A 23800-nucleotide genomic window follows, 5' to 3' on the forward strand; every position below is an offset into this window, starting at 1 on the left:
AGAGGTGTAAACGAAGATGCATCCTTTTACACACCATAAGGACGCTTTAATGCGGCTTTTTGTTCCATCCTGGACCAAACTAGAGATCACTCTTCGATTCTTAGCCACAGGGTACTCTAATCAGTCCCTACGGCTCCCCGTAGAAATTAATCCGCTTTGTCATACCCTGCAGATTTGGGACATACAAGGAGGCTTGGTCTGATCCACTTTTCTTGCTGTCTTTTACCTGCTAGTTCCTTCCTGTATGTTTCCTCAGTGATCTTGAAGCGTACTGTGAAAATATGCTTTATTCACTTTGTTTCGCACAAAAAAAATCATTATAATTGAATTCATCCTTGGTTACTGAGCTCTCATTTCTTAATTTCGAAAATTCCTAAAATGTGCTGCCCTGTGTAGGAACTAGCCTAGTCAGCCAAGACTAGTTTGACTAATCACTGTCCATCTACCTAGATACTACTACTGCTATAGAGGTAAGGTGATTACAAAATTTATACAAACATAATTTATTATATTTTAGTTCTTCTTCGTCCACCTTCAGGTCTGCAAATCGATGAGGATTTGAGCAATTTGTTCATCACGTATTGGCTTATTTGAATAGTCCTTCAATCTAATGGTCTACATTATGAGACATCTTTCCCATAATCTCAAGGAGGATAGATATTTCCTTCCCTCTCAGTCGAGTTAGATTTGGTGTTATTAAAAAAAATGGGTGGGGGATGAGGGAGTATGTGTGAGAAGCAGCCAGAAGGGATTTCTCCTCGTCTTCTCCTCTTCTGCATGAGGGGACAGAGAGGGCGGGTCGCCGATTTAATGAAGCGGCCTTGCTGTGGATGTGTTGTGTCTTGCGACACTGTTTCTGACCCAGGGCAGTGGACAAGATCCAGGGATGACCCGTCATCCAGGAGGTACCAAGATAAGAGGGAGTGGAGTATGTTAGGGATGGAATGGGTGGGAGTGGTTTTTATGCCTTTGTTTTTTGCTACCTCCCTTATAAGAGGGAAAAGCCTTTGGTATATGTATATAAAAAAATGGACAATGCATACATTGTCAACATCGTCTGGAATAGTCACATATTCGCTATTGAAACGCTAGACGCGAGCGATGAAGTTAAATATGTTTAACTTTGCTAATAAGAACACGGGTACGTGTGTTCACTTATGCAAAGTAAACCACTTGAAAAAAAAAGAAACTAACGAAGCAGAGCACTTTCGTATATTACATCTTCAGTGCACTGAAGAGCGTTTTCGTATATTACATCTTCAGTGCACTGAAGAGGTAATATACGAAAGTGCTCTGCTTCGTTAGTTTCTTCTTTCCAAGTGGTCTACTTTAAATGTTTAATTTTATCACTGCGTCAAACAGACGCTGTGAATTCGTGATTTAAGTCGCTAGCGTCTTTAGATGCTTTCACCAGCGAATTTGACAGTGAATTAAGAAGATTTTGTCTAAAGGGAATTAAAGCAGCACCCTATAAACGACGCTAAACACAAATTATTTCTTCAGTCACTACAAGAAATTCTCAAAAACAAATGTCAAAGTTGGCCCTTTTCAAACAGAAAATGGAAAAAAGTGTCTTTCACGTGAAGTATGTGATTCACCATGGTCTTGGATCACGTGTTAGGCTCGTGATCGACAGCTATTTCCCTCCTGTAAGAGAGCTCAGAGCTCGTATATAACCGATCTATGGGTAGTGCTGTGACCTTACAAATATACACATACCCAACTCCCCGCCCACGAGAGTTGGAGTAACGACCCGCAGCGCAGTATTACTGAACTTAGCTCAGCGCCGGGCTAGATTCGAACCTGGACCTCCGTAGTGGTAGCTAGGAACTCTACCACTGCGCAACGAGTCATGTGTGTGTGTGTGTGTGTGTGTGTGTGTGTATTCACCTTGGTCTTTAGAACACGTGTTGGACCCGTGATCGATAGCTATTTCCCTCCCGGAAGAGAGCTCAGAGCTCGTATGACCGATCAATGGGTAATGCTATGACCTTACACACACACACACACACCCAACTCCCCGCCCACGAGAGTCAGAGTAACGACCCGAAGCGCAGCGATACCGAAATAATTCCGGCCCTGGGCAGGATTCGAACCAGATGCTGCGGGTACCACCGCGCTGGCAGTCCAGTGCTCTACCAACCGCGCCACCGAGTTGTGTGTGTGTGTATTCACCACCACCTCGGATCTGCTGCAGTCTCTGTCGAGACAGCCAGACACCACCCTACGGCAGTGAGCTCAGAGCTCATTATTTGCCGATCTCTGAGTAGGTCTGAGACCACTCACACACCACACACCGGGACAGCAAGGTCACAACTCCTTGACTAACGTCCCGTAGTGTGTGTGTGTGTGTGCGCGCGCGCGCGCGCGCATGGGTGGATGGGTGGGTATCTAAATTCTCCTTGCCCTCAGTCTCACAGTGACCCAATATTATCCAAAATGCTCCTGAAACACAAGAGAAACTTCACAGGCTGCCCCAAGATCAGATTCAAGAACGAACTAGACAAATACTTATGGAGAATACTTGATGAGCCTTCTGTGCCTGGCCACACAGCACCACAGCATTGACAAAATTCTAAACTCTAAATTCTCCCAAGTAAACCAAGTATACAGTCTTACTTTTTCCATTAAGTTAAACTTTACTATAAATTTTGTTTATACACATGAAAAGTTTATGGAAGGCAACTATGTCGATACCCTAGAGTCTAGGTGCAGTTAACCGCCATCTTGAAAAATGTAAACTTGTCGATTTATCACTGTTTTTATGTTTCACCTTTTTTGTCATCTGGTGACTTTTCACCTCTATTCCCATGTATGCGGGTAATCTATTCGATATTTCTTATAAAAATTTCCACCACAGCTATGGTAAAGTTATATCTTCTATACATCTTTGGGAAACATCTATGGAAAATACCAGCCACACATTATCTCAATTATATGTTGAGGGTACACGCTACAGTGCACGGTGTGGTGGATTTCCCTTCTCTTCTTCTCTCTCCTCCTCCCTCAAACTATCACAAAGCCTCACCCATAGATTACACAACTCTCGGTTAGAGTTAAAATAATATCACCACCTCCAAGTGGTCTCAAAGGCCACGATAAGTTGCAATGCAATTGCGTTTTCATGGTATTTCAATGCTGGGCTGGCTTCCCACATTGCCGCATTTTGAAAGTTATGGGATGTTTTAGTATTAGTCGCCAGGTATTCCCCTGTCACTTAATTATCTATTTGCTTGTTTTATTCATTTGTTTATCTATTTTTATCCTTGGGGGACTAAGATCCACATCATTAGCGATTTTTCCAAACGTAGGCTAAGGTTTTTTATTTCGTTATTCTGTTTTCTCATTTAACTTCCATTCTCTACTGAAGAAAAGGATTTTACCCTTCTAATCACTGTTGAGCTACTACCAGTTACAGACATCACATCGAAATAACTAAATATTTTCAAGTTTTCTTAATTTTTCTCTTAAACCATTTCCAGCGATATTATAAAGATTAACCGTAGTCATTCATAGATATCTAAAGATCTGAACACACTTTTTTAAGCATAGAACATTCCAAATATAACTACATTTAGCATGATAAATAAAGGACCCCAAAGGACCTTCACTAGCAAAATACATGGGCTCCAGGAACTGAATTACTGGGAGAGGCTGAGGGAGTTGCAGATGTTTTCTCTTCAACTGCACAGGGAACGCTACATCATCATCTACATCTGTAAGGTGTTAGAAAAGAGGGTGCCCAACACTGGTATGCAAGTAACACTCCACCAAAGAAGAGAGAGGTTGTGTTATGTGAGGACCACTTCCGGATCAACACTGAGCATCAAGTCCAGAATACACAACAGCTTCTCGTTCACTGGGCCAAGATGTTCAACTGCATCCCGCCTCAACTGAGAAACATAACAGGGGTGTCTCCAGACACCTTCAAAAAACATCTGGATGTATGGTTGACCAAAATACCAGACCAGCCGCCAACTCCTGAATATACGAGCCCCAACGGCAAACGACTGATCGATTAGATCACTGATGTGAGGGAGCTGCCTGGTCACAGTGGGTCCCCAGTCTAGCTGCTTCGATCACCGACAGAAGTCATATAAGTGTATCTAAGTGTAAGTGTATGTTTGGAAGCATATTTGTCTGCAGGGTTGCCAGATTGGCGTTTCTAATGCCAAATTTTGCATTTTTGGCCTTTTTTTTTTTACTGTGGCAGGAAAATTTGTTGGGTGGCATTTTTTGAAATTTGGCATTTTTTTGGCGTTTTTAAATACCCAGTCGTGATAAGAGATCATTCTTTTACTTGCATCAAGTTGCAAGTGTATTTCTTTCATCAGTGAAACCATACTGCAGTTAGAAAGGCGCCTTCCTCCCACTCAAAATACATTCAAGAAGTTGTCAGCATTGAGCCCAGTAAAGATTCTTAATCAGTTAGAGAGGGCAAAGTTTCAAGATCTCCCCTTCCCACATTTCATTGAAAGTAACTTTGGTAAAATTGAAGAACAGTACAGGAAATTTTTGTATGTAAACTGGGGTGAGGAACCTGTGTTCAATGGCAAAATACCAGAAGACAGTACAGCTTTTTGGGTTGGTGTAGGTTCCAAAAAGGTAATAGGCTCCCACCCTTTCATAGAAATCTCTGAATATGCACTTTCATGCCTAGTACCCCTGTCAGTAATGCTGTGGTTGAAAGGGTGTTCTCACATGTGACTTATGTGAAGAACAAGTGAAACAGGATGGGAGTGAAAATGTTAGATGCAGTTATCCGCATCCGCACTCATCTACATTTCAGAGGGAAATGTTGCAAAGATTGTGTGCCTAGCCAAAGGATGTTTCAGCTCTTCTCCAGTGAAAATATGTATGAATCTGATGATTTTTCTGGTTATATTTAGACTCAATAGAAAAGTCACAAATGTATTTTTTATTTGTGTATGTCAGAATCTCTAGGAGGCTGTTTTATAAACTGGTTTAATTTATTGTAGAGGATACCAAAATTTCTACTTAGGAACTTAAACGTTATGTATTTTATTTTAGTTGTTAATATTTTTTCTTTCTCACATAATATGGAGTATAATATATTCTATTTTTGGAAGTCCATATCTTTCTTTCCTTTTCAAACACAGTCTTGTAAGTAGATTTATTTCAGAGGATGGTGGTTCATTATAGTACCACTAGAATTAAATGATGATGTACATGAATGATATAAATTGATCTTGGTTATATCATGTGGTATTGTTTTATATTGGCTAGTCAACAGTAAAAAATATTTTTCATATTGTAATTGTAGTTATACACATTATTTTTAACTACACATGTAAAACCAAAATGCAAAAAAAAAATCTTAGAAAATGTAATGGTTGGCATTTTTTAGGGCACATTTTAAAAACAATTTGGCAGTTTTTGGCAGTATTTTGTCAGAAGTTGGCATTTTTCCTGGTAGAAAACCTGGCAACCCTGTTTGTCCGCATATCAATCAGTTTGTGGAGTAAATTAGAAAAAAATCAAGAAGACTAAATTCAAAGCTAACTTTCATAAATTGAAACACAGAGACGGGATTATGGTTCCAGCCCTATGTATTACAACTTGATAAATGCATCCACTGTTGTCAGATAATTCAATCAGGAATCGCAAGAAACCTATGAAAGTTAGAAACCCATACACAGCCATGAAGTAAAAGTGGTAAATAAATAAAAATCCGATAAAGTTGACAAAAACACATTTGTTTTATAAAAATGATAAATCTATTTTTACATAAATGCTTTACATAAAGATATTTTGAGTATGATGATTAATTCATATATTTTGGAAATTACCTCACGAAAGCCAATGTTGTTGTAAACAAACGAAGACAGCATGGGAGGGAAGAAACGGCATGTCGCTACACTTTTACAGAAAAGAGAAGCTGAATCAACAGTTCCTCCCCTTGTCCGAGATTCAGATGAACCTGTTCCAAAAAAGGTAATCGATAATAAGTTAATTAACATTAATTACTTTGACAGGAATGTATATTCTGAAAGTGGATTCTCAAGACCAGTGGTTCCCAAACCTGTTCAGCTTTACCATGCCACATTAAGCATGTTACCCTTTTCACAAAATATTGTCAACATTGATGTATATGGCTAAATTGAAACACTAGAGATATTTTCGTTTATTTATTGTTTTTGAACACTGTATCTGTAATGACTCCAAAGATGGCAAGAATAGCTAGGTCAATATGAAAATGGAATTCCTGATATTTGAGCTGAAGTAGTTCTCATGGGATGGAAAAAGTCGCTATGAGTATAATGCAATTTGATTTATCCATCTAGCTGTCCTAGTTCTCGAGATATTGCATTTTGAATGGAATTAAATCGGGCCTATTTTTTCCCAGAAAATCGGGCCGAAACGTGCGGTCTGACTAATCGCCGATCAAACGTAAACAATGACGGTTTTTAATGACAGGCACAATTTTATATAAAAATTTAGTATATGGTTGCATTATTTGACCTATTTTCTATAAGATGTGTGATTTCCATGTAATTTGATCATAGAATTACATTTCTATCCTTTGCAAAATTACCCACCACAGCTACGAATACCGTCAAATTACATTAAAATCACACATTTTAAAGAAAATAGTTTGAATAATTCAACTATATGCAAGCTATTACACTAATAGCACAATAGTAACAAACTTAATAGTGTAGTTTGATCCATACCACCAGTGATCATAGCGGGCAGGACGAATCGTAGCTGTGGTCCGTAATATTACGGAGGATAAAAACGTAACTTCTCTTTGATCAAATTACATGAAAATCACACATTTTAAAGAAAATAGTTCAAATAATTCAACTATAAGTCTATTACACTAATAACATAATAGTAAGAAACTTAATAGAGTGAAGTTTGATAAGATGGCGGGATGGATGTTGATGTTGTTATCCGATAATCCGACCCGATAGAATAAAAAACTAATTAGTACCACCGATTTCTCAGCTCTACCGTATCACGCTGCCTTTATTTTGGTATAAGAATAATTCGCGAGACTTGTAGTTTTCGTTATTTTTGGTTAGTTGCCCGCACTCTGAATTTATTTAGCTCATTTTTTACGCTGAAACATAAACCAATTTTCGATTTACTGCTGAATGCAAGCCGCCATGTTTATCTTATGTTTTTATGTACCGACATGTAACTGATGATGTAATTGTTTGAAATTTACTACGATCGTAGTAAATACACTCGTATAACATTTGTATGAATGAAATATCCGGCGGTATGTAAATTTGGCCGTTTGCATGGCGTGCGCATAAAATGACGCGCTATTGGGCTCCTCATCGACGGTGGCGCCTCTGGTGGTGTTTGACCTACCTAGCAAGAACATCAGTGGGGTGGATGGAGTTTCATGCTGGAAGCTAATTGAGGAATTCTTGGCTTCTTGATTTCCATAATTCTTTTTTTTTTTTTTCTCTCTGTCACCCCTACCTCGAAATTTATTAAATTAACCCCAGTTTGGGGAGAACCAATGCTCTAGACCTGTGGTTCGCAAATTTTTTTTGTGAGCGATCCTATTTGGAACATTTCAATCCTTCATGACCCAGAATAAAGATTAAAGAGAAACAAAATGGACAGTGATATGTACACTTTCTCTTGAAAAAAATAATGTGTACAGCTTTACATAAGTAATGTGCGGTTAAAAGAATTTTTTTAGGTAACTTCAGTTGTGTACATGGACTCAAGATAGCATTAGGAAATTAATCATTGATTTTGTAAATTATAATGCAACAATGTAATATGCAATTTTCTTGGTGGAAATGTAAAAGGTCAATTTATAGTTTCACCCAACCATAGAATTTGATATGTGGCTTATGTGTTTCTGTTGAGAAATGTTTTGATTTGAACGATGGTGTATATCATTTATGTCGCACATGCGTACTTTTGAAGTAATTAAGTATTGAAGTAATGCACTTATGCCTACATCTCCCGAATGATCTGGGGGGGATGTGTGGGAAATTGGGGTTTTTGGGTGGGGGAGAGTAATAAATGGAGTAATGCGCATTGCCAAACAGGTGTAAAATGAAGAAGAAGACTAAAGAAACCCATTTAAAAGCAAAAATATTCCATATCGGCGGGTACTGCGCGAGGTGCCATGTTTGTTTACTAACGATTGTGAATTTGTGTCACCAGGAGCACTAGATTAGCAGCTCGCGCAAGACTTGGTAACCGCAAAGTAACCTAATCTAACCTAATGGAGACAAGGTTAGTTTACGGTTAGGAAGTCTTGCGTGGCTGGAGTGGACTTCGCTAAGTGTGACACATCTAGCAAGACATTGTTCGATTCGTTGGTAAACACAAAGATGGCTACCGCTGGACTCTGCCATAGATTGTGATTTTTAAGTTTTATTTTATATATATATATATTTTTTTTTTTGTTCATTTTGTACCTGTTTTGCAAAGCACATTACTCCATTTATTAGTCTACCCCATCCAAAAACCCCGATTTCCCACACGTCCCCCCAGATCGTTCAGGACATATAGGCATAAGTGCATAACTTCAATACGTAATTACTTCAAAAGTACGCATTTGCGTCAGAAATGATGTACACCATTGTTCATATCACAACATTTCTCACCAGAAACACATAAGCCACATATCAAATTCTATTATTGGGTGAAACTAAATTGTCCATAAAAAACAAAAAAGTTGCTAAAACAGACTTCGTAAGTAACGAAGTCACGCCGGACAAATGGTACGCTATGTTTGTAATGATATGTTTGTCATGATAGATGTTGACGTCGAAGAAATGAAAGGATAAATTCGTCTAACCTAACCTAATGTGTATTTAGTAAATTGGTACCTGAAATTTAAGGTCATCTGCATTGTCGTCGTCGTCATCACGAATATTGGCGGCCTGTTCAATCACTCTTTTTGATTGTAGGTTATATAGGTTTTTCATAGCTTGAAGGTATGCATGGATTTCAGCTCCATAACATTCCTTCAAGAATATATACTTCGCGAGGTACTGGCAGAAGTACCGAGGGGGGTACACCAGGCCTCAACTGGACCGGGCAGACAACACTTGATAATGACAACATGGCGTCCTGATCCTATGCTAGCGACTTCGTTCATTAGTACATTTGCTTGTAACAAGGTATTTTTTATTTTTATTTCTGCCAAGAAAATCACATATTACGTTCATGTATTATAATTTATAAAATTAATATTTAGTTTTCTAATAATATAATGTGTCCATGTACACAACTGAACAAATACCAAATTTAATTAGTCAAGTATTTGAAATACTCTGAAAACGTGTGAATTTTCTATGTCCTTGCGACCCAACAAAATGGATCTCATGACTCAACTTTGGGTCGCGACCCATATTTTGTGAACCGCTGTTCTAGACCATGTAATGATAGATAATTGAATAATTACACTGCTTAACCCCTTCCATACGGTGCCGCACACGTAGGCGTCATGAGGAGCAAGTGGATTCGCGACGCTGCCATATTGGCGTCTTATATTTATTGTAGTCGCCCCTGTGTTTTTACATCCTCTCAAATGTGCCCTGAATCCCATTCTCTGTGGTTTTCAAAATTCGCGGGTGAAAGAGAGAACGATCGATATAAGCCGTGACTATATTTTATGATGCGATTATTATTACGACACATCATACGGCTGGCATTGGCTGCTGCCCGCGAGATTTAAGTCCCATACCGAAGTGGTTAATAAAAATTTTGTTACAGAGATATCAACCACTGGTATTATCTATTTTAAAGGTATTGATTTCAAATATGAAGTTATGTTGGTAAATTTTTAGCTGTGCACACCCACGCAAAAGAGGAATAGAAAATTATTAATTTTGTAAATTATAATACATCAATTTAATATGTGATTTTCTTGGTAGAAATCAATAACAAAAAAGTTGCTAAACCTAATTTAATAATGAACAAAGTCATGGCAGTTGAATGCTACACCATATTTGTTTTGATAGATGCCGAGGTCAAAGAAATGAAAGGATAATAAATTTGTCTATTCTAACTAACCTTACCTATATTTAGTAATTCGGTACCTGAAACTAAGTATCCTACGGGTCGTCATCGTCATCATGGATGCTGATGGTCTGATTATGATTGTACCTCAGACAATTAACAGATGACAGCAGAACACTGTGTTCTCTCATAAAGTCCAAGGGAGCCCTATTGTCTTTGTAACAGTGCATATTAACCAGTTCTGTAATGGACTTAAATCTCGCGGGCAGCATCCAATGCCAGCCGTATGACGTGTCGTGATAATAATCGCATCATAAAATATAGTCATGGCTTATATCGATCGTTCTCTCTTTCACCCGCGAATTTTGAAAACCACAGAGAATGGGATTCAGGGCGCATTTGTAAAAACACAGGGGCGACTACAATAAATATAATCAAGATGCCGATATGGCAGCGTCGTGAATCCACTTGCTCCTCATGACGCCTACGTGTGCGGCACCGTATGGAAGGGGTTAACGTCAGGTGTTGGGAGAACACCCAATTCACAACATGAACTGAAAGCCATCATCGAACTGACAGTGATTGGACTGGACAGACAACAGAATGGCGTCCATACCATATCCTAACAGCTTCGTTCATTAGTAGATTTGCTTGTAGCAAGCTTTTTTTGTTATTTATTTCCGCCAAGAAAATCGTATACTACGTTCATGTACTATATTTTACAAAATTAGTATTTAATTTTCTAATGCTATATCACATAGGTAACTAAAGTAATTCTGTTGTTTTTCCTGAAAGTTCTTATTTTTATTTATTTTATTTTTTGTAAATGAGGTATTTCAAAATATAAAAAAGTCTTTGTCTTGCTGGCATTGTTATCTATCAAAAGAAACGTGATTAAAATCCCATTGAATTAGCTGGTGAATATAAAAAGAAAATTGTAGATATTCTAAATTTGTTCACAACACAATTTGAAATATATTCCATCAACACAAAGGTCAAAATTGATATGAAACTAGTGGGTAGGTAAGAAATTTATTGCTATGAAGATACAAAGCTCAGTTACACTTTAGTCAGGCAGGAATTTGCACTTGAACCTCTTGTGTTTGTGGACTGTTTCAGAGCAATCTTGTTTAATGTTCCATTAGCAGTCTCCCATCATGTTTGTCCCATCTCCCTTAGTAGTGCTTCTCTGTGGTGTTGAGGTCCTGATGGAACTGCACCTTGTTTGTCACTTGCTGCCCTCAGGTTCTCAGGAAATCTATCAAGATGACTATAGGAAGCATAGTTTGACACTCTATGTTGCATCCAGGGTCATGAAGAACTGACAATAAGGCTGTTATAAAGGTTTTATCATAGTTGTCAGCCTATTTATTAATGAGAAAGTTCTCCATTACTGCCACAAATGAAAACCACACTCCTCATCTTATCATTCATCTTTCTGACAAAGTCTTGATCACATACAAGTGTGCAAATCTGTGGTTCATCAAACATACCTATCTTGATGTTCTCAAATGACAAAGCAGGGAGAACTGTGACCATGGGGTTACACTAAATACCATCCACAAGCATCTGCAACCAACTACAACCATTTGTGAGAAATGTCATTAATTTGTTTGAACTGCAGTGCCAGTCTAACTTCAATATATGAATTATATACAAACGTGTTTGAAGGTACTGGTTCACAGAAGCTTTCAATTGAGTTCAGACTCAGATGTACCATTAAGATGTTCAACAATGAATTGTTCTATGTTCTTTGACATGAAGCTGATGCATATTGAGATGCCATAAACATCCCAATTAAAGATGCAAGTGTCAACTGTGCGAAAGAATATGAAGCATCTGGCTGGACTATTCATGCCCTATTTTCTGTCATGGGCTGCCTGATAAAGTCCATTTATCCAACTATGAATGGCTTACTTGATGCAACCATAAGAACTCTGAGCCAGACGTTCGAGCCAAGATGCAAACCAAAGAAACATTGTAATGGTATTATCATGACGTGGTCTCCGTATGAAGGAACATGAGAGAAATGAAGTGGCTTCACAGATGACTGGAGTGTAGGGATCCAAGTCATCATCCATCAAGACTTGCCACTACGTTTACTTGGATGGCATCTTAAAATTTGCAATAGAAAAACAAGGAGCATATAGAATTATCATAAGGAAGGCTTGGGTATCACTGAATCCTCAGCCAGCAGATAGTGACATTGTTATAATAAAAAGGTGTTAATCAACATTAAAAAGAGAGTCTAGTTTTAAATGAAGGATCACTTGGTTTGAGAAGATTCCGAAGACATTATGGGAGGATGCACCAAGATGTGAGAAACTTGCAGTAGCAGAATACGTTAGGAGTTGGCTAGATCAAATTATTAAAATTTAAGAATAAATTCTGCCACTGCCAGTATATAAATTCTGTTTCAGCATTGTTGTAATCTGGAGGTATTACAAGAATACATGAGAAGAACTGAGACAGTCTTGTGAATCAGATGCAGTGATCTATTGCAGGTCAATATGAAGAGTGGCTGATGGCAATATCTTTTGTCACACTGGTGTATCAAGAGACAAGAACATATATAAAGCCTGTGAAAGATGGTTGAGGAAACAACTGGAAATGTGAATGATCAATAAGAATATCAACAACCCTATGGATGACTGAATTGATGTTTATTTACTGTAATACCATATATAATCTGCACAGATTTGTGCTAGAAAGTCTCCGGCCCTTCTCATGTATATTAGGCTGGGGTGTATGCCTCAATTGTGCTACCCGTGAAAAAAAACAGATCGGAAAACAGTTTTCAAAAACTGCCAAGGTTGGAGAACATAAAGGTAATATGCCAGGAGCAGGAGGAATGGAAACTAAACCTCATAAATGTAGGCCTAAATTTAATAATTTAACCTCAGCTTTATACCAGTGATTTCATCTGTTTTCCCTGATGATCAACAAATTTTAAAATCTAGGCCTCTGCTATAGGTGCATTCCCTGGCCCAAGACAAATACTGTCATGGCCATGACATTGACTCTAAGCAGTGGCAAGCACCCATCCACTATGCATGGCTAACTCCTTTCTTTTTGGGGACGTGTTGACTGGTAAATGTTCTCTCACCCCATCTGTACATTCCCATTTCTGATACATCAAAAATGAAGGTAATATCCTAGCCTAATGTGAGAAATTATAATCAGACTACCTAACATTGTGAAAAAAGCAGAACCTACATGATTAACAAAATTCCCCCCATTTTGTTCATTAAGAAAGGGATTTTAAGGTAGTTGCTCATCTTATCAGTAGAGAAGTTTTAGGGAAGTATAATGACAGTTTATATTTATGAAATTTTTCTTTTTAAAGGCAAAATGGATCAACAAACAAAGAGTGTTAGTGTTTGGAGGAAGAGGAATGTACTACAGATACAGACATTTGATGGAAGATATTCGAGCACTCATGCCTCATAGTAAAACAGAGCCAAAGATGGAAAGGAGAGATGACATGAGAATTATAAACGAGGTAAGTACTTACTACTAAAAAATAATAATTCTTATTGTCTGTCACTGAAAGGGAACTGCAACTCCAAAATAACAAGGAATGGTCTGTGGGCCTTCCTATAGATCTATGAGAAACATGGTTGGCAAAAAAAAAAAAAGGAACCTGGTTTTACCCACCTTGGTTAATATATATATACAGTGAGACCTCTCATTAACGGACATTAATTAGCTGTGTTTGCGGTGCTGTTCTTTAGTGCGTGCAATCACTATGCCACCCAAGAACCATTCCAAAACACCGAGAACTCCACAAACACAGCTAATTAATGTCCGGTAATGAGAGGTCTCACTGTATATCAAAATACAATTTTGCCCACTTTCCCTTTTTTCAAAATAGTGTAATTATTAACATATATTTTATTATAAATTATAGAATTTTTATATAATAACACGATATTAACATTAAATCATAGATATTTGATCTTATTCTACTTCATTGGTTAAGAAAAGATGCATTGCGAAGTATATTATTATGGAAGTATTATCATCACAAACTTTAGTTTTTTAGCAAATAAGAATATTCTTCTTGACTAAAAGAAATAATTATGTTTCTATTTTGGTAACAGTTTTTATAACTAAGATTTTGCATCCATTTTATATTTTTGGCTTGTGTTATTCTAATATAACAAAATAACATACAACCACTCCTCGTTTAATGACGACAATTGGGACCAGCGAGCCGTCGTTAACCGAATTGGTCATTAAGCGAAAGTGTATACATATACGTACATGTACTGTATGTACAATGTCCAGCAATACATGTATCTTTATTTTTGTGTATTTTCCCTCTTTTATACAGTACATTAAAGCTTTATTTACGGTGGTTAGGTTCCTGAAATTACCGTATATGACCAAATCCGTGTATGCTGACATTCCATATTGAATACCGGGGTATTTTTTTTAGTTTAACCTAGGGCGCAATATAGCAATAGAAAATTAATTATCAATTTTGTAAATTAAAATGTATGAACGTAATATGCAATTTTGTGGGCGGAAATGAAAGTAAAAAATACCATGCTACAAGAAAATATGCTAATGAGCGTAGTCAGTGGTATAGGATTGGGACGCCCGCTGGTCGTCTGCCAACGTCTCTCACGAGGACGAGCCTGATGACATTTAATTTGCAGGTAATGATTTATTAAACACAGGTTAGGTTGGGTTAGACGAATTTATCATTCTTTCATTTCTTCGACGTCGGCATCTATCATAACAAACATGGTGTACCATTCGTCCGACACAACTTTGTTACTTACGAAATCTGTTTTAACACCTTTTTTTTCCTCTCACAAAATTGCATGTTACTTTGATACATTATAATTTACAAAATTAATAATTAGTTTTCTATTGCTATATTGTGCCCATGGTTGAAACTAAAAATTTACCACTACCGGTATATATTGTACCCCAGGTAGTTTTTGCAGCTTGCAGGATGGTAATGTAGACCTAAGCTTCAGAACACTTTACCTCACAGCTAATATCCACCGTACAAGTTCAATTATAACATACAAATTTGCCTCAGCCAATTTAATTATAGTATACGACGTCGTAACTTCGGGAGATTTACGTTAAACGTCTGTCATAAAGCCCGTCGTAACTCCGTGTCGTCGCTAACCGAGTAGGTCCTTAAACGAGGAGTACCTGTATTTCAAATGAGGATGCCCATTTCTTATTCATTGAAAAAATGTCTTGCAAACATGAAATAAGGAAATTTTTTTTCAAATATGTTATTCCATGTAAGGATTGATGTTGTCTATTATTGAATTTGTTTTGTGTTGGGAAGTGTGGTATTTTCTAGGTATACCCAAGAATTGGAGTTATTGTTATGGATACTTGTGTATTGGTCATTTAACCCCTTCAATACGATGACGCCTACATAGGCGTCATGAGGAGCAAGTGGGTCCACGAGGATGCCGATATCAGCGTCTTGATTATATATATTGTAGTTGTACCTGCGTGACCCCCATACTCTGTAAACTGGCTTCATCATATTTTCTATGGTTATCAAAATTCATGGGTGAAAGAGAACGAGCAATACAGCGGTAAGTTTATTTTTTATAATGCGAGTATTATGACGCAACATCGCACGTGTGGCAGCTAATGCTGCCCGCGAGATTTTGGCCCGGAGTGAAGGGGTTAACTACTTCATTCCGGGCCAAAATCTTGCGGGCAGCATTAGCTGCCAGACGTACGATGTTGCGTAATAATACTCGCATCATAAAAAATAGTCACCGCTTATATCGATAGTTCTCTCTTTCTCCCGTGAATTTTGATAACCATGGAAAATGTGATGAAGCCAGTTTAGAGAGTATGTCAGTTACACAGGGACATACATACATACATATACCAAGGCTTTTTCCCCCTTACAAGGGAGGTAGCCAAAAAGGGAAAGGCATAAAAACACTCCCACCCATTTCATCCCTACATACACTCCACACCCCTCCCACCCTCCCTCTCATCTGAGCACCTCCTGGATGACGGGTCATCCCTGCACCCTGCCCACCGCCCTGGGTCAGAAGCAGTGTCGCAAGACACAGCACATCCACAGCAAGGCCGCTTCATTTAATCGGCGACCCCCCCTCTCCGTCCCCCTTTGCATATAAGGAGAGGACGGGGAGAAAACCCTTCGGGCTGCGTCAAAATTTACTCACACATACTGCCCATTCCTCCTCTTGCAATCACAACATCATCCATATACAACCATTCTCCACTCACCTCTGTCTTCCGTCCTCTCCCTTCCTTCCTCAACAGACATTCCCCTCTTCCCCAAAGCCCCCTTCACCCCATCCATCCACCTCATCCTAGGACGTCCCCTCATGTTCACTCCCTCCACATCGGCCTTCCATACCTCTTTTACTAGTCTTTCTTCACTCATTCTTTCCATGTGTCCAAACCATCCTAATATTCTTTCATCAACCCTATCTCCCAGCTCCTTTTTCACCCCTGTTCTCCTCCTCACCTCACCTCCTCATTTCTCACTCTATCCAGCCTAGTAACCCCCACCATACTTCTCAGACACCTCATCTCAAACACATTCAAACTCCTTCTGTGGGGGTCTCTTATGTTCCACGTTTCTGCTCCATACAGTGCTGTTGGCACAATCACTCCTTCATACAGTCTCCTCTTTGCATCCATTCCCAAATGTCTATTCCTCATCACACTCTTTAATCCACCAAGGCATTTACTCGCTTCTCTTAATCTACATTCTACCTCCACCTTCACTCCACCTTTTCCTGCTACACTTGCGCCCAAATATCTAAAACTATCTACTTCCTCCAGTCGCTCTCCCTTAATGTTCACTTCCAGTCTACTGCCACTTTCACCCCTTGTACATCTCATCACCTTACTTTTACCCACATTTATCTTTAGCTTTCTTCTATCACATACTCTCCCAAACTCTGCCACCAGCTTCCTCAATCCCTCCTCTGACCCTGCCACAAGCGCAGTGTCGTCCGCAAACAACAGCTGGCTCACCTCCCACTTTTCTCCATTTTCTTTAACCATCTCCAATCCCTGACCCACTACCCTAGCATTCACCTCTCGCACCACCCCATCCATGTATAAGTTGAACAGCCAGGGCGACATAACGCATCCTTGACGAAGTCCCACCTTTACTTCAAACCACTCACTCTCTCCATTTCTAATCCTGACACAAGCTCTACTACTCTCATAAAAACTCTTGACAGCTCTTAACAGCTTTCCTCCTATCCCATATATCTGCATAACCTCCCACAGTGCCTTTCTGTCTACCCTATCATAAGCCTTTTCCAGATCCATAAAAGCCCAAAAAACATCCTTCCCCTTTCCTATAGCTTTCTCACATATCTGTCTTACCACAAAGATCTGATCTACACAACCTCTACCTGTCCTAAATCCACACTGTTCCTCACCAATTACTCCTTCTGTTCCTCTCCTAATCCTCTCAATTAAGATCCTCCCATAAGCCTTCCCTACTACACTTAACAGGCTAATCCCTCTGAAACTACTACATTCACACTTGTCCCCTTTTCCCTTGTAAAGAGGAACTATACAGGCACTCCTCCAGTCCTCCGGTACTCTACCCTCTCTCCAGCAAACATTAAATAACCTCACCAACCAGTCCACCATCACTGAACCTCCCTTTTTCAGACATTCTGCATGGCATCCATCCAGACCAGGTGCCTTACCTGCTTTCATCATCTTTACAACTGCCTTCACCTCATCCTTCCTTATTTCTCCTCCATTCTCCTCACTCATCACTCTCATTTTCTTCGCATTTCCCACTGCAGCTATATTTCCTTCCCTATCCTCCTTCAGGGACAACTACAATAAATATAATCAAGATGCCGATATGGCAGCCTCGCGTATCCACTTGCTCCCCATGCCACCTACGTAGGCGGCACCATATGGAAGGGGTTAAGGCTCATGACAAAACACTTATCAAAAACTAATTTGCTTGTTTAATTGAAAACTGCTCAAGTTTTAATGGATTATTTTATTTATATCCACAGATTTGTGAAAGCAGAAACTGTAATAAATGTATATACTTTGAAGGCAGAAAGAAGAAAGACCTTTATATGTGGGTCTCCAATGTATCAAAAGGCCCATCAGTCAAGTTTTTAGTTTTGAATGGTTTGTATTGATAACAGTGGTTTACAGTCAATGTTCTTTAAACAATTTTTTTTTTATCATTGACACTCAAGTTTTATGTAGAATTTACTTCTTAATTTTCATAATAAAAAATAAATGTACAGGTAACCCCCAGTTGTTGCAGGTAATGGATGCAGATAAATCCCAGCACTATATGAAACTATGAAAATAGTATTTAAGAATTAGCATTTTTGGGGGAGAGTATGTGATAGAAGAAAGCTAAAGATGAATGTGGGTAAAAGGAAGGTGATGAGATGTACAAGGGGTGAAAGTGGCAGTAGACTGGAAGTGAGCATTAAGGGAGAGCGACTGGAGGAAGTGGATAGTTTTAGATACTTGGGTGCAAATGTGGCAGGAAAAGGTGGAGGTAGAATGTAGATTGAGAGAAGCGAGTAAATGCCTTGGTGGATTGAAGAGTGTAATGAGGAATAGACATTTGGGAATGGATGCTAAGAGGAGACTGTATGAAGGAGTGATTGTGCCAACAGCACTGTATGGGGCAGAGACATGGAACATAAGAGAGGAAGAGAGAAGGAGTTTGAATGTGTTTGAGATGAGGTGTCTGAGAAGTATGATGGGGGTTAATAGGCTAGATAGAGTGAGAAATGAGGAGGTGAGGAGAAGAACGGGGGTGGAAAGGGAGTTGGAAGATAGGGTTGATGAAAGAGTATTAGGATGGTTTGGACACATGGAAAGAATGAGTGAAGAAAGACTAATAAAAGAGGTATGGAAGGCAGATGTGGAGGGAGTGAACATGAGGGGACATCCTAGGATGAGGTGGTTGGATGGGGTGAAGGGGGCTTTGGGGAAGAGGGGAATGTCTGTTGAGGAAGGACGGGAGAGGACAGAAGACAGGGGTGAATGGAGAATGGTTGTATATGGATGATGTTGTGATGCATGAGGTGGAATGGGCGGGGGGATGAGGTAGTATTTGTGAGCAAAATTTGACACAGCCCGAAGGGATTTCTCCCCGTCTTCTCCTTTTATGCATGGGGGGCCGGAGAGAGGGGGTCGCCGATTTAATGAAGCGGCCTTGCTGTGGATGTGCTGTGTCTTGCGACACTGCTTCTGACCCAGGGCAGTGGACAAGGTGCAGGGATGACCCATCATCCAGGAGGTGCTAAGATAAGAGGGAGGGGTGTGGAGTGTATTCAGGGATGGAATGGGTGGGAATGATTTTATGCCTTTTCCTTTTTGGCTACCTCCCTTGTAAGGGGGAAAAAGCCTTGGTATATGTAAGAATTAGCATGGAAATTTCCTATGGTTTCCAGACAATTTCCTCCAAACAAGTGGAAATGCCAGTGAGCCATACAGACATGAAATAGACAATGAATAAACATTAAATAAATATTAACTTCTTTAATACGATGGTGCATATGTAGGCATCATGAGATGTGAGTGGGTATAATGGGCTTCTTGATTGCATTTATTTTGTAGTTATAGCTGAGTGACTACCGAATTCTGTGAACTGGTTTGATCACATTTTCTGTGTTTATTATTATTGAGTGAAAGAGAATGAGTAATACAGCAGTGACTTCGTAGTGTATAACACAAGTAGTGTGAGGCATTATACATTAGGTATCTGATGCTGTATGTGAGAATTTGACTCATATTGAAGTTATTGTATTGATGACATTTGACCCATAAACCCCATGCCGGTATTTTGTGCATAGTATATTAGGATCTACAAAAATTTGAAACATCAAAAAGTATAGGAAAGTGAACTTTTATATATACATATACCAGTGGCTTTTTCCCCCTTACAAGGGGGTAGCCAAAGACTACCACTCACGCCCATTTCATTGCTTTTATAAATTTGGTAAAATTAATTATTTGTCTGCAGATCTGTTCCTCTGAAAAGAAAGTTTTCCATTAGTATATTTACTAATTTAGATGATTCTGGTATTTGTTTCTATTGGAAATAACTTGGTTTGAATTGTTCCCTCCCTGTACACCAACTATCAAGGGGACCATATTGGGAAAATATAGTTACGGGTGGAAGTCTTGTCAAACCAATGAGCTCTGATCCAGTCTAATATGTGCGCATACATGGTTCCTGGTTGTGCCGAACCCAAATATTTTAATTTTTTTGGTCACCAGACTTGAACCATGTCTTCATTTTTCTACTCTATTTAAACTCAATTTTCATTCTTAAATTTTGAATGTTTCAGCTGGTTTGCACCACTTTTTTTTTTTTTTTTTTTATCATCACTATAGAAAAATACATGTCAGGGGGTTGCCTTGATTCTTTCTCTGATACAGTTTTAGAAGGAAGTGTTTGCAGAAAAATAATGTTTTGTCAACATTTTTCAGCTCATACAATGATGGAATTGAAGATGACAGGAAATTGCCTAAAAGCATCAAGACCTCTCCTGAGTTTTGACACCGCCTTCGAAGAACCACACTGGGCAGTGATTAAGGAGCTTTTTGTACAGACATTTGGGACTCCTAAACAGCATCCTAAAAGTCAACCCTTTTTTGACCATGTGTTTACATTTTCCATTGTTGACAATAAAGTCTGGTTTAGGAATTTCCAGATACTGGACAATGATGGAAAATTGACAGAGATTGGTAAGGCATACTTTTATTTTTATGTTATTTTTTTATTTTTTTATTTTATTTTATTTTATTTTATTTATTTATTTTTTTCCATCTGATAAGAAATTGATGTTGGGTATTGATGAACTGGGGATCAATGATATACCTGGTAGTGGAGGTCCTACAAGATAGATGTTGGATCATGTACCTGCTGCCCTTCTTTGGAACCCATCAACATCCTTACCTCCATCTAGGAGTGTAGCTTTGAGGGTGTTGGAAAATCTCCAGACTGGCCAAAGATGTCTCTGTAAACTATTTTCCCTCCTTTTGGCATAAGGAATGCTGACAACTAGGAACTACTCCTGTCATTGTATTCAAAGCCAGTGTTAAAAAAAAACTGTCCTACACTACTAAAACAGTTCAGGTATCTTTCTCACTCAACAAACTGATCCCGCAGAAACTACTGCACTCACACATGTCCCCTTTTCTTTTGATAGACAAAACTTATGGGTCACAAAGCACATTTGAGTGGGTAGTATTGATAATTTTAGTTGCTGTTGCCACAAGTTTCAATAAAAGGAAAACCCTCATATTTCTTTAGGAAAACACTTTGGCCGTCTGTGTCGTATGTGTGGGACTGTTTCTATGACATTGGCTAAAAGTAGTAGAAAGTAGGAGCAGTCACCAGTTGTAATATCTCCATTTGTGAAAAAGTGTTAAGAAATACAGTTGAAATTGATAGAGATTGATTGATCTGGAGAATGAGTGTCAGCTCCTCAGGATTTCACTGGATGGATGTGAGGATGTTGATGGATTTTGAAAATGAGCAGCTCCGCTGTACATCTAGCAGGACTACCACAAGCAGGTACCTATAATTGATCCTATGGTGAGGGTATTTTAGAACCATAGGAAATTTATGCAAGATTGTGGTGCCTTTTCTTTGCCATAAAATAGATATTATTTGAGTATACTATTTGTTCACGTGCACCTATATAATAAAATTGGATGAAATGGAAATGAATGATTGTAAGTTAAAAAATTACAATATTTAAAAATTTCTTTGTAGGGCCAAGATTTGTCCTAGATCCAATCAAGATTTTTGAGGATAGTTTTGGAGGAAGGACTTTGTGGGACAATCCTCACTTTGTTCACCCAAATATTGTAAGTATAAGGAAGGATTTGTTGTATCATAGCATAGTATAATTACATACATATACCAAGGGCTTTTTCCCCCTTACAAGGGAGGTAGCCAAAAAACAAAGGCATGAATATCATTCCCACCCATCCCATCCCCAATACACTCCACTCCCCTCCACCCTCTACCCTCCCCCTTATCTTGGTACCTCCTAGATGATGGGTCATCCCTGTATCTTGTCCACTGCCCTGGGTCAGAAGCAGTGTCGCAAGACAGCACATCCACAGCTAGGCTGCTTCATTAAATCGGCGACCCCCCTTCTCTGTCCCCTCATGCAGAAAAGGAGAAGACGGGGAGAAATCCCTTTGGGCTGCATCAAATTTTTCTCACACATACTACCTCACCCCCCAGCCAAATCATACACCCACCCTTCACTCACCCAACACCCTTTTAGATGAAGGGTCTCTGTGTCCTGCCCATTGCTCAAGTCAGAAGCAAGCATCAAAGCATGATGTTCTGGCTAATGTCTATGTCCTCATAAATTTCCAAGTCTCCCATCCATAAATTGTAGATGGCATCATACATTGATTTTCAACTTTGTGATTCAGACATTTCTTTATAATATGGTGACACAGCCTGACATATTTTTCTACCAGCTTTGATGCCCCATTTTATTTCACTGTAATGATCTTTAGTATCCCACTCATCACCCATTTGTTTCCCTTTCATCTTAGCTCCTTGTGGGCAGTCATCTCTGCCTCCTGCCCAGGTTTTCCTTTGAACTTTCAAGTTGTACATTATTTTGGTGCTCATTTGCAAATCTACTTTGAGACTTTCTTTGTTCCTATCACTCAGCATATCTTGTAAGTCATCTGCTATTTCTGAAACGAGAATAATGTCATTACCAAGTATTTTAGAGTGTCATTACTTGGTATGAATTTAAAGTGGAGGGAAATTGAATATTGCCAACAGAAAGCAAGTTTATAGTAAGGGCAGTACAACGAATTCCCTGCTTTAGAGAAGCCTCCATTGGGTAGCACTTCAGAGAAAGGGAATTCATGATGTTAAACCAAATCATTAATCAACCTTTCCCTTCCTAGCTCAAGGCTCCGAAAATCCTTTACAGGCAAACTGTAAATTGCTTGAGTGAAATTGTATTGCCTTAATTATTTTCTGTATGTAGTCAAGTTTTAGCACACCCTGTTTGTGTCCTACCAAGTGAAAAAGCATTTTCATATTCTAAATAAGCTTAACACAGGGTTATTGTATTGTCATTTTCTTGATTAATTGATTGTCTGCAAATGTTATAGTTAAGTATTCACTTCTAAAGCCTTGGATGGATTTCATCTAAAACTGATCTAAGCACAGTTATGCTCCTAACCACAATTTAAAAGGCCTTTGAATATAGTATAGATTTAAGTTGAAAATTGTGAAGTCCATCATGAACAAGTACTAATGTATTCATTCATTGTCAGGTGCGACGAAAGACGAAGGAAGTTGCTGGCCTCAGATATAGAGGGAAAGTAATGCAAAAGGTGTCCAGGGATGCTCGAGCGCCCACTCAGCCTTTCAGAGGAGACCCGACCAACGAAGTCTTTCAAACTAAACCCCCTGAAGAAGCAGTTGGGGAAGAGAAGGAGCTTTTCTTCCGGAAGAAATGAGTGCTTATAAGATAACCATCAGTGTAACCTCTTCATTAAAATGATACATCATGCAGGTGCTTTTCTGGCTTAGGCTAGACAATTGTATTCCTGTTGTTTGTGAAGGGGTTAAGATTTTGGCAGTAATGACACTACAAACATCATTCAGGGTGGTGCTGGGTGATTTTATTTGGTTTTGAACATCATTTCATGCTAAATAGATCCATACCAATTTTTTTTTTTATAAGAAAATAAATATATTTAAACAAGAACAAGGCTTTTTTTTATTTTTTTTTCTCCTTTTATTAACAAGTCCATTAGTGGTAAATAGGATGTACATGTGTTAAGGGGAGAGGGT

General features: G+C 38.8%; 1 protein-coding gene across 1 annotated transcript; it reads left to right on the plus strand.

Annotated features, from left to right (window-relative positions):
- The first annotated feature begins 5797 nt into the window (after positions 1-5797).
- On the plus strand, positions 5798-23717 carry LOC143025624 (ribosome biogenesis protein BRX1 homolog). Its single transcript, XM_076185572.1, has 6 exons — positions 5798-5955; positions 13313-13468; positions 17991-18111; positions 20443-20700; positions 21734-21828; positions 23278-23717. Exons 1-6 carry the CDS (start codon positions 5851-5853, stop codon positions 23461-23463), a joined length of 921 nt encoding a protein of 306 aa, XP_076041687.1. The 5' UTR covers positions 5798-5850; the 3' UTR covers positions 23464-23717.
- The last annotated feature ends 83 nt before the right edge of the window (positions 23718-23800 follow it).

This window comes from Oratosquilla oratoria, chromosome 5, assembly GCF_046742065.1.
Source record: "Oratosquilla oratoria isolate Oo_2021 chromosome 5, ASM4674206v1, whole genome shotgun sequence".
Lineage (NCBI taxonomy): Eukaryota > Metazoa > Arthropoda > Malacostraca > Stomatopoda > Squillidae > Oratosquilla > Oratosquilla oratoria.